At 44.0% G+C, this 17,407-nt stretch overlaps 1 protein-coding gene across 1 annotated transcript in view; it reads left to right on the plus strand.

Moving 5' to 3' along the window:
• The window catches only part of LOC102376655 (collagen alpha-6(VI) chain-like), a 101,572-nt gene that overhangs the window by 56,385 nt on the left and 27,780 nt on the right, over nucleotides 1–17,407 (plus strand). Inside the window, exons 24-29 of the mRNA XM_006036285.3 lie at nucleotides 3,505–3,567; nucleotides 7,999–8,061; nucleotides 9,084–9,134; nucleotides 11,615–11,647; nucleotides 15,065–15,127; nucleotides 16,130–16,192. Coding sequence (XP_006036347.2) covers nucleotides 3,505–3,567; nucleotides 7,999–8,061; nucleotides 9,084–9,134; nucleotides 11,615–11,647; nucleotides 15,065–15,127; nucleotides 16,130–16,192 — 336 coding nt within the window. The remainder of the gene's footprint in view (nucleotides 1–3,504; nucleotides 3,568–7,998; nucleotides 8,062–9,083; nucleotides 9,135–11,614; nucleotides 11,648–15,064; nucleotides 15,128–16,129; nucleotides 16,193–17,407) is intronic.

The following is a 17,407-nucleotide window of genomic DNA, read 5'->3' on the forward strand; positions in this document are numbered from 1 at the left end:
CCATGCCATCCTGGCTAGACAATTGGTGCCTCCTGGGTCTGGGGGGGGGCACTCAGGGTCCCCCTGTGGCCAATTGCCGCTATGGTGTGGACCCCCAGTGCACTCCCCAGCAAAGGACTGGAAGTACTTCCAATCCACTTCTGGGTTCGGTGCTGAGCACAAGGAGGGGCCCCCCCTGCACTTCTGTGGGACCCTCCATCCACCCCAATACTGCAGTGATCATGAGTTGCGTTGGTACCTCAAGGTATGTAGAAATTTTTTTTAAAGCTTTGTCTGTGTCCGAATCGCTGATTCTCTGAATCAGCATTAAATCTTCACATTTCAATTCAGCAGAATCAAATTGGGGACAGTGATCCAAATCAACTAATTGAATCACTGTTCCTGGTTTGGGCTGAATCCAAATTGGATAGGGCCCGCTTTGCACACCCCTAGTACATTCCTCAAGATGAAAAGTAGTTAACATATGGTACTTGCAGGCAAGAATAAAATTATTAACATTTTCATGATAAAAAGAAGAAAAATGCAATGGGGCATACAGCAATCTGTCTGCAGACAGTATATCTTGTCATCTGAGCCATTTGGGTGACTTGTACAAGGGTCTGTCTAGTTGCAGTTCAGTAATCCCTACTTTGCTCCATTTTCCTGTCTTCAGTTATTCGTGGGTCTTTAATTCATTTGGTGAGACAGCAAACCAGTTAGTTTCACTGGGCTCACTTTGCAAGTGGTTAGGCATATTACTCTGAAGTCAGGTAGAAGATAAGCAGGGTGTTACCTTAGGGTGTCTATAACATGTACTTCAGGGGGAGGGGCAGTGTTTTAATTAGGCCGGCTCCCTGACAACCACTCTAATTCAAATCACATATATTCAGCATCCTGCATTTCAAAATGGTTGGGGGGATGATTTAACTAAAGCTTGTTCAAGGTCTGTCTCCCAAGGAAGTTTTACATTCATAATTTTTTATTAAATGTGTTGTATAGCACACAAGACTAATATTATGTTGTTTGTCTACAAGACTGGACCCACATTAAGGCCTCACTAAGTTAGGCACCACACTGTAAGAAAGAGCCCAAACAGCTAAGTCTAAGGAGGCTGGACAGAATGGCACAGGAGGAGCAAAGAAGGACTTGCTCAAGGACTTGAGCAGATCAGTGGCAGAAGCCAGCTCTCCTGATTCCCAGTTGAGTGAAAGGTACAGCAAAAGGAACAAGCCATGCTGTCTCCCATAAAACCATGACCTACATACTGTGTCTCATAATAAGCCTTCAGTAGTCATTCTCCACAAGGAAATTGTTGGCTTTTCAGTTCCTTGTAAAACAGCACCTTCTTTGTTTTGAGAAGTAAATGTTATCTATCTTTGTTTTAATACAGTTCACTGTAGTACATACAATTTTTTTTTGGAAGTCATATATTTGCTTTATAGGTGAATAAATCTGCTTCCTTCCATGTAAGTACATCCAACACAAAGTCAGATGAAAAATTTAACTCAAATTTTTTCCTAATTTTTCCCTAATTCTATCACAGTATGAACTGGAAGGATTCTAGTCCATGATCCTTCAATTCCAAACTTTCCTTTCATTAAGTGGTGGTATATATTCCAAATTGCACTGTGGCTATATCATGTTATAAACTCAGTTCTGAGCTAGTAGAGAAAGCAAAATCTCTTCTGATAGATATTCTCATAATAGGATTCAGTTATGGGGTCCCAACAACATTACATTCCAGAACCTGTACACCATAGTCCAAAGGTTTTTAATATTGTTATTTGAGTTGGCATGCCAGTATTTGATAAGTATTAGTCTAACCTGAAGCAAATCCTTTTGGCATCATCACTTTTTTGCTTATGTTCTAAAACAGAATAGACTTTGTAACTATAGCTAAATTAGACTACTTAAGTAGCACCCTGTATGAGCTCCCTGGTAGACACTGTCCTTAGTCTGTTACCCAACCTACTTCGAGTCCTCCTGCATACCTTTGTGGAGGAAGTGCATGTCCTCAAAAAGTTGGCAGTCCCCATATCTGTCCATACTAGAAGAAATGTGCTTTCCACTGCCTCTTTTGTAGGTCATATACCAACGGAAAGCTACCTGCATGCTTTCCTATAGGAGCTTCTAAAGAGGGTGGGCTGGTTTCTCATGTAGGTACTACTGAAGTAGAATAAAAAGCTGGCCCTCTGCCTTTGCTTTTGTGCAATTAATTTAAAAATACATGTTTGTAACAAGGGCACATTAAGTTTGGGCCCTTCAGAGGTACTGCATTCCCAGGGCCATCTCAACACTAGGCAAGAACCGGAAGTTCTTGAAGGCAACACCAGACCTATGGAAAGAGGTCATCTTTCTCCCTCTGCTCTTACATAGCACCCGAAAGCTACCTCTTCCAATTATACCAGTAGCTATGGTTAAACAAAAGTGTGAGGCAGGCAGGAAATGGGGCAACATTTCTGCCCTTGTTTACACAGGGGTGTTTCTCATTGATTATCGGATTTCAGGGCTAATATGATACAGTGCGGTAGGTGTTGCAACAACATACCTGAGGTCAAACAGGGCCCAGGGTATTTCTGGTGTATGTGGACTGAAATGCCATGTCAATGAGCAGTATTCTATTGTGGAAATTTTTCTTTAACAAGTAGACTCAGTTGCACAGTATAGGAATATATCTTGATATTCTTTTGGAACAGAGGAAAAAAATTTGCCTAACAGATGCTAGTAAAAATGTGCTATGCCTGTCCAAGAAATGGTGGCCTTTTATTTATTAAATGTTGCCATTATGTTAGTAAGAGGGAGAGGAAGAATTTTGTTCAGACTTCAACCAAGGAATTTAACCACAGTTTCTTTGGCTGCCTTCACTAACAGATGTCTTCAGGAGAAGCATTATGTCAGACCCACATGGATGAGTGTCATTCTGCCGCCACCGTTCTGTTGGGAAATGCTGATGGATGTAGCAGTGTTTTTATAAAGCCAGACAATTGAAAAATTAAGTTTGCTTGCATTACATCAAATCCAGAAGAGAGGAAGATATGCTTTTCTCTCTCATTGTACCAGAGGCTGCTAAAGAAATCACCTCCCACCGCTGCCTATTTAAGCTGTTGTTGGCATGGTAGCACCTATAGACTCCACCCAAGTTTAGGTCCCTAGTTTGTTTGCCACTGTGCAGACATATAGTAAGAAGCAACTCTTACCGTAAGTGAGAAATAGAGAAAGCAAGTGTTAGTCATTCCATTTCATAGATAGGGACTGAAGATGTGAGCCCAAAGTCTCATAGGGAGCCTAGAGAAGAGCTGAAATCTGAACATGGATCTCGTAGAGTCCCAGGCCAGGGTATTTACCCACAACACTAACCTTTCTCCTTGACCTGTGCTAACTACTTTGTCTGCTAGAGGGTCAACTGTCCTTTCCTCAGAAGTCTCTGTGTCACTGGTCTGTTTAAAAAAAAAAAAAGAAGAAAAATTGATTTCACACTTTATACATTTTACATCATAACATTTATATCTCCTATTTTTATTTCAGAGTATACCAGGAGCTGTGGGTGCTAAAGGGAGTACTGGACATCCTGGGATGCCAGGAAGCAAAGTAAGGCCTGTTCTGTATGGTGCTGGATGCGTCTCAGGATTTTTTAATTTTTCTTTTTGATTGTAGATATCTTAAATTCATTCACTTATTCCTTCCTGAAGATCTGCTATGGAGCTTGATCCCAAAGTCTTTCCTTAGGAAGAAGTCTCAAGTAACACTGAAAGTCAAACCCTTGATCTTGGCAGGAATATACATGTATACATTTCAGTAAGGTTTACTGTACTTTTTTTAAGCCTTTGGATTGCAGGTTCTACAGTCCTTCAGACCCCTTTAAAGAGGATAAACCCACTATTGTTACCTGTGTACTGTACAGCTCATTTGGTACTCTACAGCCAGTAGAGGTGTGCGAAATGGGCCCTATTCAATTCAGATTTGGCCTGAATCAGGGACAGTGATTCGATTAGTTGATCTGGGTCACTGTCCCTGATTTAATTTGTCTGAATCTGAATCTGAAGATTTGATGCTGATTTGGAGAATCAGCTATTCGACCATAGACACAGCTTTAAAAGTTTTTTCTACATACCTTGAGGTAGCAGGTGTGGTTCGTGATCGCTGCAATGCTGGGGGGGTGGCATCCCCTGCGTGCTCAGTGGTGAACCCAGAAGTAGACCGGAAGTACTTCTGGTCCACTTCTGGGTTCACCGCTGAGCGTGGGGGGGGGGCCAAACCCCTCTGGCTTGGCGATCAGCCACAGGGGGACCCTGGATGCCTCCCCTAACCCAGGAGGCACCAGTCACTGAGGGGAGGGGATGGGGGTGGGGGACCGCAGTGCATTTCCTGGTGGACCCAGTAGTGGACGGGAAGTGCTTCTGGTCCACTTCTGGGTCTGCTGCTGAGCGTGCTGGGGAGCCCCCTGCACTTTTGTGGAACACGCCATGCACCCCAACATCGCAGCATTCATGAGCCCCTGCTACCTAGAGGTGTGTAGAAAAAACATTTAAAGCTGTGTCTATGTCTGAATCACCAAATCTCTCCGAATCGATTCGAAGGATTCCAATTCAATTCAGAGAGATTAAAGGGTCTTCTGATTCAACTTGGATTCAGAGATTTGGCAACTGAATCAGGCCAAATCTCTGCCGAATCAAATCAGGGACAGAATCTTCACACAGTCCTAGTACCCAGTATCCTAACACTGCTTATGTAAGCAAATGTTGCTAGGTTTTCTTCTAGAGCAGTTCTTCTTAACAGGCTGCTACGTTGCAGTTTCTAGATAAGAATAATGCTAATGCTTTGCACGCTTGCAACATATTTTGTTAAAGACTCATAACATGCTTTATGAAGTTGGGTGTTTATAGACTGAAAGGGATAGAGAGAGGTTACGTGATGTATCCAGGATTTACGGTTAATCAGTAATACAATTAATAGTGAACCAACCTTGATCTATTGCTCACCTATTCTAGCCAAGAGAGAGAATACTTATATTTCAAATATTTTATGGTTATTTTTTGGCCGTGATATGATGCTGATTTGAGTCTCATGGATCTGCTTGTTAGTTCCATTAACACTGGTAAGCCATGGCTTCTAAAATGAGAACCTGGTGCTTTTCTTTTGAATTACTGTTCTGAAAAGAGTTTGCAAGCATGTTGTCAGGTCAAAATTTAGGCTTATTTTTTCTTGAAGGTTTACAAAATCTAAGTCTGGAAGAAATGTTGTGCCCCATGGTGCACAAAGCGGTGCACAGGCCTGGAAGGAGCTGAAGAGACCCTGAGGCAAAAGGCAGAAGCCCTATGGTGCACAGAACGGTGCACGGGCCTGGAAAAGGCCCACAGTGCACAGAGTGGTGCCTGGGTTTGGAAGGAGCTGAAGGGACCCTGCAGCTGCATGAGTCAGTGCAGGTTCCCTTCCCTGTGAGAGGCAGAAGCGCCATGGTACACAGAGTGGTGCCTGGGGCCTGAGAGGGCTAATAGGCCTGGGTAGCTGCACGAAGCAGCTTGGGCCTTCCTGGAGCAAGTGGCAGCAGGATGGAGTGGCCATCCCAGTGAGGGGGATGCCCCGGCAGCCAAATCAACAGAGAGAGAGCTAGAGATGAGCCAAGCCCACCGGAGCTTCTGGGGAGTCATGAGGTACCTGGGTAGGGGACTGCAGTCCCAAGGAAGGGAAGAGATGGGTTTTCCACGTGGGAGGAGGGTCCCCCCCCTTTTTGGTGATTGATGGGAAGCTCAACGATGGAGGGAAGGACCCCTTTGTGATGGGAGAGTTTACTTAGGTGAGAAATGGTCCTGATTGCGAGCCACAAGCTAGTGTGAACCCCAAAGTCTCCTACAGAGGGGAAGAGAGAAACTCCCAAGGACTAAAGGTGGGTACCTATGAAGGTTAGTGAAGAGCCCTGTTTGCCAGGGGAGGCTTCGTGGTTACTGAGCCATTCTATGGGGTGTGTGAAACAGGCCCTATTTGATTCAGATTCAAATTCAGAATCACTGTCCCCAATTCGATTCCACCGAATCTCAAGATTTGATGCTGATTCAGAGAATCAGCGCTTCGGTCATAGACACAGCTTTAAAATGTTTTTTCTACATACCTTGAGGTACCAGTGTGGCTCATGAGTGCTGTGATGCTGAGGCAGATGAATCTTCCAGTCCACTTGTGGGTCCACTGCAGAGTGCGCTGGTGGCCCCCTCCCAGCTTGGTGATTGGCTGCAGGGGGACTCCGGGTGTCCCCCCAGACCCAGGAGGAACCAGTTGCTGAGCTGAAGGGGCACAGCGCCCCCCCTCCCCCCAGCACTCCCTGGCAGACCTGGAAGTGGATCAGAAGTACTTCTGGTCCACTTCCGGGTCTGCTGCCAGATGCACGGGGAACCCCCCGTGCTTCTGTGGGACGCTCTGTCTGCCCCAGCATCACAGTGTTCACAAGCCTCTGATACCTAGAGGGATATAGAAAAAACATTTAATGCTGTCTCTACATTCGAATCTCTCTGAATTGATTTAGAGGGTTCCGATTCGATTTGGAGAGATTAAAGGGTCCTCTGATTCGGTTCAGAGATTCAGCCACTGAATTGGGCCAAATCTCCTCCAAATTGAATCAAGGACCGAAGCTTTCCACAGCCCTACCGTTCTAGTCATGTGGATTAGTTGTGGTTGACGGTGTTTCTTTATGGTAAACTGTTTTTCTCTTGTGTTATTCCTTTTCTTGGCACAATTGCTGTACCATTTTTTGTTGTATTACATAACCATTTAAGATTGCCCTTGTTCCTTATACTGCTGTAGCCTGCCAGTTGTATCCTTCACTGTAAACTTGTTTACTTTGATGTTGTGTTATGAGATGCCCAGGAACTATCTTGTTTTGCCTGCTAGTGGTTCAGTTGATTAAGTGTCTGCTAGAGCACCCTTATCTATTATTTTACTTCCATGTGTTTAAAATTCAACACATGAATGTAATATCTATGTAGTCTTTTTTTTATGTATGCTCAGAGTATTGAGAGCATACATTTGACTATTGAGAACCTGCTGAGGGTAGGGGCTGTACACTAACCAGAAGACTGCTGAGGTTCAAGGTCTATGCTCAAAGAGTGCCTTCGTCTGCCATATTCATTTATTATTGCCTGTGTATATATTTAATAAGATTTACCGTCTCTGTAAATTTAAATCTGTAAATAGTTAAACCTTATTGGGTGTCCATGGTCCTCTGTTCTGCTCTGTAGGGGAGGGAGGTGAGCTGGCTTAAGCTAGGCAGTCACACTCCCCCAGCACTCTTGCACCCCCGAACATCCCTTCGATTGAAGTGGGGGTACCAGCCACGTACCACCCGGGCTACAATTCTATACATGGAAAAATGATAAATTTGCTATAATTTTCCAAGTATATAATTTTAATTATTGGGGGTTCTTCTTTAATTGATCCTCCCCACTACTGCAGGGGGGGCAGGCTGTGTGGGGGCAATGTGGGGAGGTCAAGCAGCTTGCCCCCTTCTTGTGCCTGCCACTTCTGCCCCCTTCCTGCACCTCCGCCTACAGCTTCTGGGCCTTCCCTGTCCCCTTCACCTCTGCTTCCCATCCTGCCTCTGCCTCCTCGCCCTGACCCCCTCCCTGCCATTTGCCCTTGTTCCATGAATGCTACAGCCTAGGGCATGGAGCACAACCCTAGGCCAGCCATAGCAGCCATGCAAGCTGAACACTGCTGCTATGGGGCTAGGCTGGGGCCATGCACACTGCAACCTGGGTCGGCTTCCCCCTGAAGACCTTCTCTTAGAATTGAGTTAAGATGGTATTTTCAGTTCTAAGCCTTATTTTGGTCTATATTTAGATGTACTGTGTCTGTGTATGGATATTGTGCACACATTTTAGATTGCCACCCAGTTCTGATCTTGCTTTTTCTACTTTTACATTTAACTCCAGTGATATCAGTGGATCATTTATGGAAATGAAAACCAAATTAGGCCAAGTGTGTTTTATTGTGTTTCACACACATGATGATCTTTTTACTTTTATTTAACAGGGAGAACCTGGCAATGCAGGAGTGAAAGGAGAGCGTGGACTACCCGGTCAACGGGGAAGGCAGGTTTGTATCATTTTCATCTGTATGCACTGTAATTTAGTTACAGCACCTAATGCCTTTCAGTGCAGAAAACTTTGCCCCGGGAAAAGGAGGTGGGAATTCAGAGTTCTAATTGTTATGATCAGCTAATGCCAGGTATTCATTGTACTTGGCTGCCAAAGACCAGAGACTAAACCAACTTGTCCTAGGACATTCCGTATCAATTAAAGCCAAATTCTGCTCTTGCTTATAGTTGTGTAGATTTGAAGTGACTCTCAGAAATATTAATGGAGTTATGCTGAATAGGCATAGATGCTAGTAAAATCAAATTATAGCCCAGATCACCTGGTGAATACTATTGTAATAATACTCCTGCTGCTACTACCACTACCTGAAAGGAGATGGACAAAAGCAGGATGGGAAAGTTGATCAGTTTTTTAATTCAGAGAAACTACCATTTGGGCAGTCTGGATCCAGATTCTTTTTGTACTATTTGAGAGGAGAATTCAGGTGTAGGTTTGTTCAATTTCTAATGATGACAATGATGATGATTAGGTTAGATACTCCCTCCATGTTCTGTGAGGCATGGGCATTGTGCACTGTAAAGCAGTCTCAGTGCTTTGGGGAAATGTTCTGATATCCTTTTCTGGACGGCCAAGTAGCAATCTCTAAACTGCTCAACTGTGCCAGCCTTAGAGATGTTGCAGCACCTATTCTTACTGCCCACTGCTGATTTGATTCAGAGGTTAGGTCAGAGACAAAGTCTAACCGTTTCTGTCCCCTTTCCTGTATGAACATATTTATTCCACAGGCTAGGAAGACTGCACTCCCCTCTGATTCTGCTCACTGGCACTGGCTGTTGGGGGTAGGAGGCAGAGAGGAGTAGAAACTACTGTTCTTGCACCCCCACAGTAGGTTGCCCATAATTAATTACATCCTCCCTTCAAGGTTCTTGGGTTGCTGCACAGGCTTGTAAATGAAATACAAACAATAATAGAGTACAGCCATCAGGTAGGGTGGGTTTAAATGAAATGTTCTGTTCCTAGGGAGAAGATGGCCCTACTCAGTATGGTAGACTGGGAAATAAAGGAGCAAAGGTAAGTTTTTGAAAATGGCATGATATGGAAAACTCAGTTTTATTTTTACATAATTTAGGAATTGGCAACACTCTTGTCCTTCCATATGTCCTCCTATTTTTTACTATCATCTTCCACTAAAATAAGTCAGGCCCCCCTTGCATGGGCTTTTCCATGTGAGAAACCGGTGAGCCCTCTCAAGTTTCTAGGGGTTTGGCATAGGCCTGTCCAGATAATTTCTCAATTGTGAACCAAGGGGTTTTCCTGCAGACTGAGCTAGCAGAGGCAAGGGCTAGAATATTTAATTGGTAGAGCTCTCTGTGTGTTTGGATTACTAAGGAAGAGCCAGCCAAAAAGATTAGAAAAACTGAAAAAGCACCAATGCAGAGAGCACTGACCCTGGTAAAGGAAGTATGAGGCTGAGAAAAGGCTGGGTTAGAAAGAGAGAGAGAAAAGAGAGTTGTAGATCCTGAATGAGCTGTAAGCAAGAAAAGTATCGCCTGTTTGAATTCTCATATATTCATGGAAATAAGACATGTATGTCCTTTGCAAATAAACAGGATCTCATATATGATACCCGACTCCATTATCAGTTTCTTTTCCTGAGAGAGAGACGCCAAGGTGGGGGAAGGGGGAGGGGTATGTGAGGGGCTTGAATTTAGGCAACTCTCAGCTCTGTGCATATAATGGACATGGTAATTTCCAGCATCTGGTTTTTGGGGGGTGGAAATGGTGTGTTGTATGCAAAAAGAACAAAACAAAACAAAAGAAAAGGTATTATCTTAGAGGAATCCACAATGCACTAGGCACTGTGAACATACTTGAGAGGGTACTGTCTCTGTCCCAAATGGCATCCAATCTAAGCGGTTAAGCAAAGTGTAACACAGTGTTTCTCAAATTTGTGATACCTGGGGCACACTTTTATTCTGGATTAAGATTGGCAGCACACTTCACTCTTACAGCCAAAAAGTTGTGCATGCATAGGTATCTCCCCCTCCTCCCCACTAAAGGTATGAAGCAGGAGCCTTGAGACTAGAAAAGTTAAGCATCACTGATCTAGCGGGTGCTGCCTAAGGGTAGTGGGGCCAGGACCTCAGTTTGCTGTGCCCTGCTCTTTCCACTGCCTGTGGCCCTTCCTGCAGCCCCAGAGTGTGGGAGGAGTAGATAAGACAAACTGGGCCACAAAGTACAGCTCCATTGGTGCATCCACCCACTTGTCTGCATGGAGCAGACTGTGTTGCTGAGAGTGTGAGGGGAGCCAGCACAGGACCTGCCCTGGAGATTAAGAAGGGTGGGGGAAGGTGGCAGCAGCTGCAGATGCAGCAGGAGTAGCTGGTGGAGACAGGGGAGGAGAACATTTACCCTATCACACTAGGGAATCTCACAACACACATCCATGGTTCTTGTGACCGACTAATGTGCCAGGACACACTCTTTGGGAATTAGTGGTGTAACAAGTGATGGGAAATTAATCAACAGATTTATCTATAATCTTGATGTTAAGCAGGGCACTGTCCAAGTTCAGTGCAGTTGGGGGCCACAGGCAGCACTGGAATGTGGTCCCCAGACTGCAAAACTTACAGGCCCCCACCACAGGATGGGCTAGTATCATATGGACCCTGATCCCTGTTACATGGACTACACCAGTGGTGCATGGACCCCCGAACCTTTCCCTGTCACACAACGGCATGTCACATGCACAAGCTGTATGTTAAGTGTTTGCAAGCTGCGTGGTCATGTAAAGGCCTATCACAGGCTGCCAGTTGGATACCACTGATTAAATACAAATGTGCTTGTTATGCCTGTCTATTCCTCAGTCATTCCCTATTTAAAATGAAGTGAAGATTGGAGATACTTCAGCAACACATTGGAGTTATCTGTGGGAGAAATGTGCTCCTAATCTTGTATATGTAACTGTCCTTTTATATTTTTTTTTCTGCAAGAGTTCATTTTGGTGTGTAATGACCTTCCTTTATCAGCCTTGATCTCCCAGTAAGCAGCAACTTGATCTCCCAGTAAGCAGGAGCTTTTCTTCTGCTTCTTGTTTGTCTGCCATCCCTGGATGTTTCTCTTCTCCTTCTTGCAATTATTTTTTGCTGGCTGGCTAAGCTGTACTGACTTTTATGCTTCGGACCTAAAGAATATCTTGCTTAGAAAGCTTGTCTAATTTTATCCCAACTGTGGAGTGGGTCCAGTAAACGTTACAACCCTAAGAAATCCTTGCCTTTCAGAAACTGAAGTGAAATTAACTTATTCAGAACAGGCTTCAAGTATTTTCCTGTGCCAGGGCTGGTTCTCTTCTGTACTTACCACAGTGATAGTCACATGGCTTTTATTGAGTTACTTCTGTGATTTGAACAAGCCAAAATAAAAATAACAAAGTAAAAGTTTGTTTGCATCTGTGTGTGTGTGTGTGTGTGTGTGTGTGTGTATGTACTCTATGCTAAAAAAAATCCCAATATGACTTACGAATTTAATTGTATCTAACTTGTGGTTTACAGGGATATGGACTGCCTGGAGATTTCGGACCAAAGGTACCGTATGTCATATCAGTTTTCTGGCTTTCAAACAAATCAGCTAGCGTCTCCATTTTGTTGCATCAGCAGGGAAATGGTCCAACTGCAATACAGCTAGTAGACTCATACCAGCTTAAAACTAATATTATTCAGGCTCAGTATTTCTTTTAAGATGGAAATAAGTTTTGTTGATAGGTTTTTGGTATGAATGGCACCCATTTTCCTGATGTTTTATGAGAAGACTAGGAAGAGCACTTGTATTAGGAATCATTCTTATTGATGTTAAAGGAAAAACTGTTGAATGTGATTTAATGGTTTCTAGTTCTAAAAAGGGCCAGTATCCTTCACAGTAGATCAGAAGAGCAGAAATGAGACTGGTGTTTTGCTGGGGAAAATCATGTTGTGATGGTTGCCTTGAGGAAAGAGCAGGAGGTTAGAGGAGCACTCAAAGTAGTGAAGTAGAGAGCCCGGCCATTCATTTGTATGTCCCTAGGTCTGCCCTATATCTATTCACCCCACTGAAATGGCCCCTGAGACAGTCAGGTTTATTGAAGATTTGACTGGTAGGTCATTTAAACACTAGCATCATCAGTCTTGGGCAGTTCTGCTTTTGCTTCTCCCCCTGTAAGAGGAACATAAGAGGTTTTACTCCCCACTACAGCCTTTTGTGGCCATATTACACAAGACATTTCATCTAGCCCTAATTTGTTAAAACCAGGGCTCTAGAGTGAAGGGCATTTTAGAAATCATTGAATAAAAAAAGTAACCGTGACTTTGGCATTATCTTACTGTTCAGCACCTGATTCTGGAACTGGACTTGTCTGCTTATATTGTATTTCAGAAGGAAATACATAAAAAGCAGAATCAATAACAAAAAAAACTGTGATTTGCAATCATTTAATATAAAATATCATAAATATTCTTTTCATAGTTTTTCTCATACAGTGTTATATTTTTCTCTTCTCCCATCCAAAATCATTTAACTGGATGAGTCAAAATGCTAGTCTTGTTCAGGGACCCATAATTTAGAAAGCATTAGGGCTGTGCGAGGCTTCAGACAGGACTTCAGATCCAGAGAAGCTTCAGGTGCTTCCAAAGCAGCATGTCCGGGTTGAAGCGCTGGCCTTGTCAGGCTTCCTGAAGCAGTTTGGAGCTTCTGAAGAGCTTTGGAGCAGCTTCGGAGCCGCCTCGGAGATCCGGCCATAGGGTATAATGGGATAGAATAAAATATCTATAACTTTGTTGTTTTTTGTCCAATTTAGATAAAATTTTCAGGAGTGGTAGACTCTGCAGAGAGCATGAAGCCTGCCAAGTTTCAAGAAGATCAGTGCAGTTGTTTGGAGGGAACTGCACCCCAAATTCTTGAAAGCAAAACTTCTGTCATGTCTATGTGTTACAACACAGGGGGGTCAAAACTGCAGAGGGGATTGGCCCCTGGTGGGGCCACAAAGCCTGCCAAGTTTCAAGAAGATCGGGGCAGGGGTTTAGGGGGAACTGCCCCATAAGCTGTGGACAAGCAAAACTCATGCCATGGGTGACACTGCGTGTGTTAAGGCGCAGTGGGGTGACAGCTGCAGGGATGGTGGCCCCTGCTGCGGCCACGATGCCTGCCAGCTGTTGAGGAGATCGGTGCTAGGGGGTTCTGGGGCCCTGCAGCCCTAGCTGCTGACAGGTAAAACTCGTGCCATGGGTGCTTGTGGGACTGACTGTGTCTGTCTTGGGGTGTGGGAGACACTACTGCAAGCCTGGCTGCTAAGCTACTGTGTTACCAGTCAATCATGAGCAGACAAGGTTCCTTGGGTGAATTTGATATCTTTTATTAGACCAACCCAAATGGTTGGAGAATAGTTATTAAGCAAGCTTTCGGGTTCAAAAACCCTTCGTCAGGCTATCATGATTCACTCAGGGACCAGCTCAATACACAGTAGCTAGCTAATGTAGCCAGTTAATTGCCATCAGTTAGCACCTACAAAACCAGGCTAAGGAGAGGAAAGAATCAATACAGACAATCAACTGCCCCAAGATGGACACAATCAGTCCCACAAACACCCATGGCACAAGTTTTGTCTGTCAGCAGCAGGGCCCCAGAACCCGCCCTACACTGATCTCCTTGACACCTGGCAAGCATTGTGGCCACAGCAGGGGCCACCATCCCTGCAGCTGTCACCCTGCTGTGCCTTAACACGCACAGTGCCACCCATGTCACGAATTTTGCTTGTCCGCAGCTTGAGGTGCAGTTCCCCCCCAAACTCCTGCACCGATATTCTTGGAACTTGGCAGGGCCCCAGAACCCGCCCTACACTGATCTCCTTGACACCTGGCAAGCATTGTGGCCACAGCAGGGGCCACCATCCCTGCAGCTGTCACCCTGCTGTGCCTTAACACGCACAGTGCCACCCATGTCACGAATTTTGCTTGTCCGCAGCTTGAGGTGCAGTTCCCCCCCAAACTCCTGCACCGATATTCTTGGAACTTGGCAGGCTTTGTGGCCTCACCAGGGGCCACCACCCCTGCAGTTTTCACACCCCCCTGTAGTGTAACACACAGCTGTGACATGAGTTTGGCTTTCAAGAATTTGGGGTACAGTTCCCTCCAAACCCCAGCACTGATCTCCTTGAAACTTAGCAGGTTTCATGCTCTCAGCAGAGGCTACCATCCCTGCAAGTCTCATCTAAATCGGACAGAAAACAACAAAGTTATAGATATTTCATTGATTCCCCCATTATACCCTATGGCCGGATCTCTGAGGCAGCTCCGAAGCTTTGGAGCCACTTTGGCTGGATCAAGGCGGAAACCCAGTCCGGCGCTCTGGATCAGATCACTGCCATCCAAAGCGGCCGGATCTGAAGCCGGATCGGATCGCTGCTGACTTGCACAGGCCTAGAAAGCATGTTTGACATACTGCACTTGGAGAAATTTTTCTTGTATAATGACTTTTTCTTTAGTTTTGCTTGGTCTATTCAATTTTAGCAAAATAATTCAAAATATTTAATAGTACAATTAACAGTAATGATGAAAAACAGTCTTATGACGGCTCATTTGTGGCTATTCAAATTAATGGAAACATGAAGTATTTGTTTCAGTTAATTAAAAATAAACCTAATTGGAACTCATTGAAGCACTGAATTTCTTCCCTCCATGGTGGCATTTCAATTAAGAATCCACCATTTCAATTTAGAGGGCATGAAATAAAATCCTGAGGACTAAAGCCCCGTCATGTGTGTATGTGTGTTTGGTTAAAAGAAAAAAAAAAGATATTTTTGTCACATTTTTAATAAGAATCAGAGTCTAATTTTATTATGTATAAGTCCTTTATATGTACCTGCATGTGGGCAGGTTTCTTGAATTAATGCATAAATAAAAATGAGTATTTCATGAGTTATTCACATTTCAGCATAATAGCCATTTTCACATTTTTATTTCATAATGAATTAGGGTGAAGTTGGGAATCCTGGCCTTCCAGGGAAAACTGGACCAAAGGGAAACAGAGGAAAACTGGTAAGTATTCTTTCCCCCTCCAATGATGGAAATCTATTTAAGTTAGCATCTTGTAACATCTTGAACTTTATCATATTGATTTATTTTAAACTACAATGGAAGGAATTTTCAAAAACAGCGAGCCTTGGACTGACTAAACTCCTAATTAAGGTGGATGGAAGCCAATGATGCAAGTTTCTGAAAATCCATTTCTGGTGTTTTCGTATGAAAAAATCTGTTCCAATGTTTTCGTATAAACCACACATTTCCAACCCACTAAAACATTTTTTTTGCCTTTCCTAAGAAGGAAAAAGAATTGCCAGTAAGCAATTCAAGGAAACTTCACTGAGCTCCTGCTCCTACTCCACCCCTGGTGCCGCGCACACTTTCTTTATCCTCATTTCTGGTCTCTTTTCCTAAACCTTCTGAAAAGGAGTGACTTAGGGTTCACTTGGGAACATGCCCATACCTCTTCATGGTCAGACAGGATTTCTACTGAGTGTAGGGTCCCTTCTTTGTCCCTTCTGCAGAAAGGGTAAAAAGCTTAATTTTGGTACAACAATAGCTAATGTGACACAGTGCATGCAGTATCTGGAAATGCAAAATGTATAAAACCTTGAAGTCCTCATTGCTAGTTTAGATCTTAACACAAGACTGTCTTTCCTCTAACACAGAAAAAAGGACAGAAATGAGTTGGATATAAAAGAGGCTAGTAGCATTGAAGACAATGGATTCATATTTTCGTTTCGGGGTTTATGTTTCTGAATATTTTTTTGTGTTAGGTGCCAAGTAAACTTTGCTAAAATTCAACTGAGCCCCTAAAAGAATGAGAGGCATGATGCCCTTCTATGCTTTTGTCCTTTAGAAATGGTTATGCAAATCAGGATTCATTCAACTTAACTAATTGTCCTGTAAAGTAAATGAAAGGAGAATAAGACTGTAACAGTTGTACAACCTACATGTTCTCTCTGTAAATCTGTTCTATTTGGTGGTTGTGTTTGTAATTTATGTTCATGCTTATAGGGTGTTGCAGGTCCTGTCGGTCAAAAGGGTCTTGAAGGAGACTGGGGACCTCCTGGACACAGGGTATGGCATGTACTAAAAATCATTTTACCTGTCTGAAAAAATACTGTACTTTACTTTGGAGAAGTAGTCACCACTAACTATAGAATATTGTTTCCCTTTCATAGATTCTAGACCATGGTTGGTCACCTGCACACAGGTGCTACAAATGGCACAGGCAGCCTCTGTGTATGGTATGCAGCAGATCAGGGAGGGGACAGGCATCACAGCAGCAAATACGGTTGGAAGCAAAAAGTGAAGGAGCAAATCAGGCAGGGAGCACAGGGAAAGAAGCAGAAAGTAGAGCAGAGGATCAGGCAGGGGAATGAGATCAGAATGGCACTTCAGGAGGGTACGGGGCTAACTTGTGGCATGCCAAAAAGGTAGGCCCATAGTCTTCTGGGCTATGTGTAGGGTCAAAGTCCTAATTATAAATAAATGGGCACTGATAGATGGTCTGTGTGTATTGCAAATGACCTGATCACGTCATCCTGGAAATGCTGATTCTGTCTTCCAGTGATAGTTCAAAAGTGTGTGTGTGTAAAATTATCTGCAATTTTTCTAATACTTTGAAATAAATGTCTAAGGACTAAATCTTTCAAAGAAAGGGGAATGTGTTCTTATATTATTATGATTTTAGTATTGGATATTGGATATTTCTACATATAAATGGTTATTTGAATGCCTATACTTCTAGGTTGTGCATGCAAATTTAGATATTTTGTTGATTATAGATTTATAGACTCATAGATGTTAGGGCCAGAAGGGACCTCAATAGATCATCGAATCCGACCCCCTGCATAGGCAGGAAAGATTGCTGGGTCTAGATGACCCCAGCTAGTTGGATATCCAACCTCCTCTTGAAGACCCCCAGGGTAGGGGAGAGCACCACCTCCCTTGGGAGCCCGTTCCAGACCTTGGCCACTCGAACTGTGAAGAAGTTCTTCCTAATGTCCAGTCTAAATCTGCTCTCTGCTAGCTTGTGGCCATTATTTCTTGTAACCCCCGGGGGCGCCTTGGTGAATAAAACCTCACCAATTCCCTTCTGTGCCCCCGTGATGAACTTATAGCCAGCCACAAGGTCGCCTCTCAACCTTCTCTTGCGGAGGCTGAAAGGTCCAGGTGCCCCAGTCTCTCCTCGTAGGGCTTGGCCTGCAAGCCCTTAACCATACGAGTGGCCCTTCTCTGAACCCTCTCCAGGATATCCGCATCCCTCTTGAAGTGCGGCGCCCAGAATTG

This window comes from Alligator sinensis, unplaced genomic scaffold (genome assembly GCF_000455745.1).
Source record: "Alligator sinensis unplaced genomic scaffold, ASM45574v1 scaffold1159_1, whole genome shotgun sequence".
Taxonomy (NCBI): domain Eukaryota; kingdom Metazoa; phylum Chordata; order Crocodylia; family Alligatoridae; genus Alligator; species Alligator sinensis.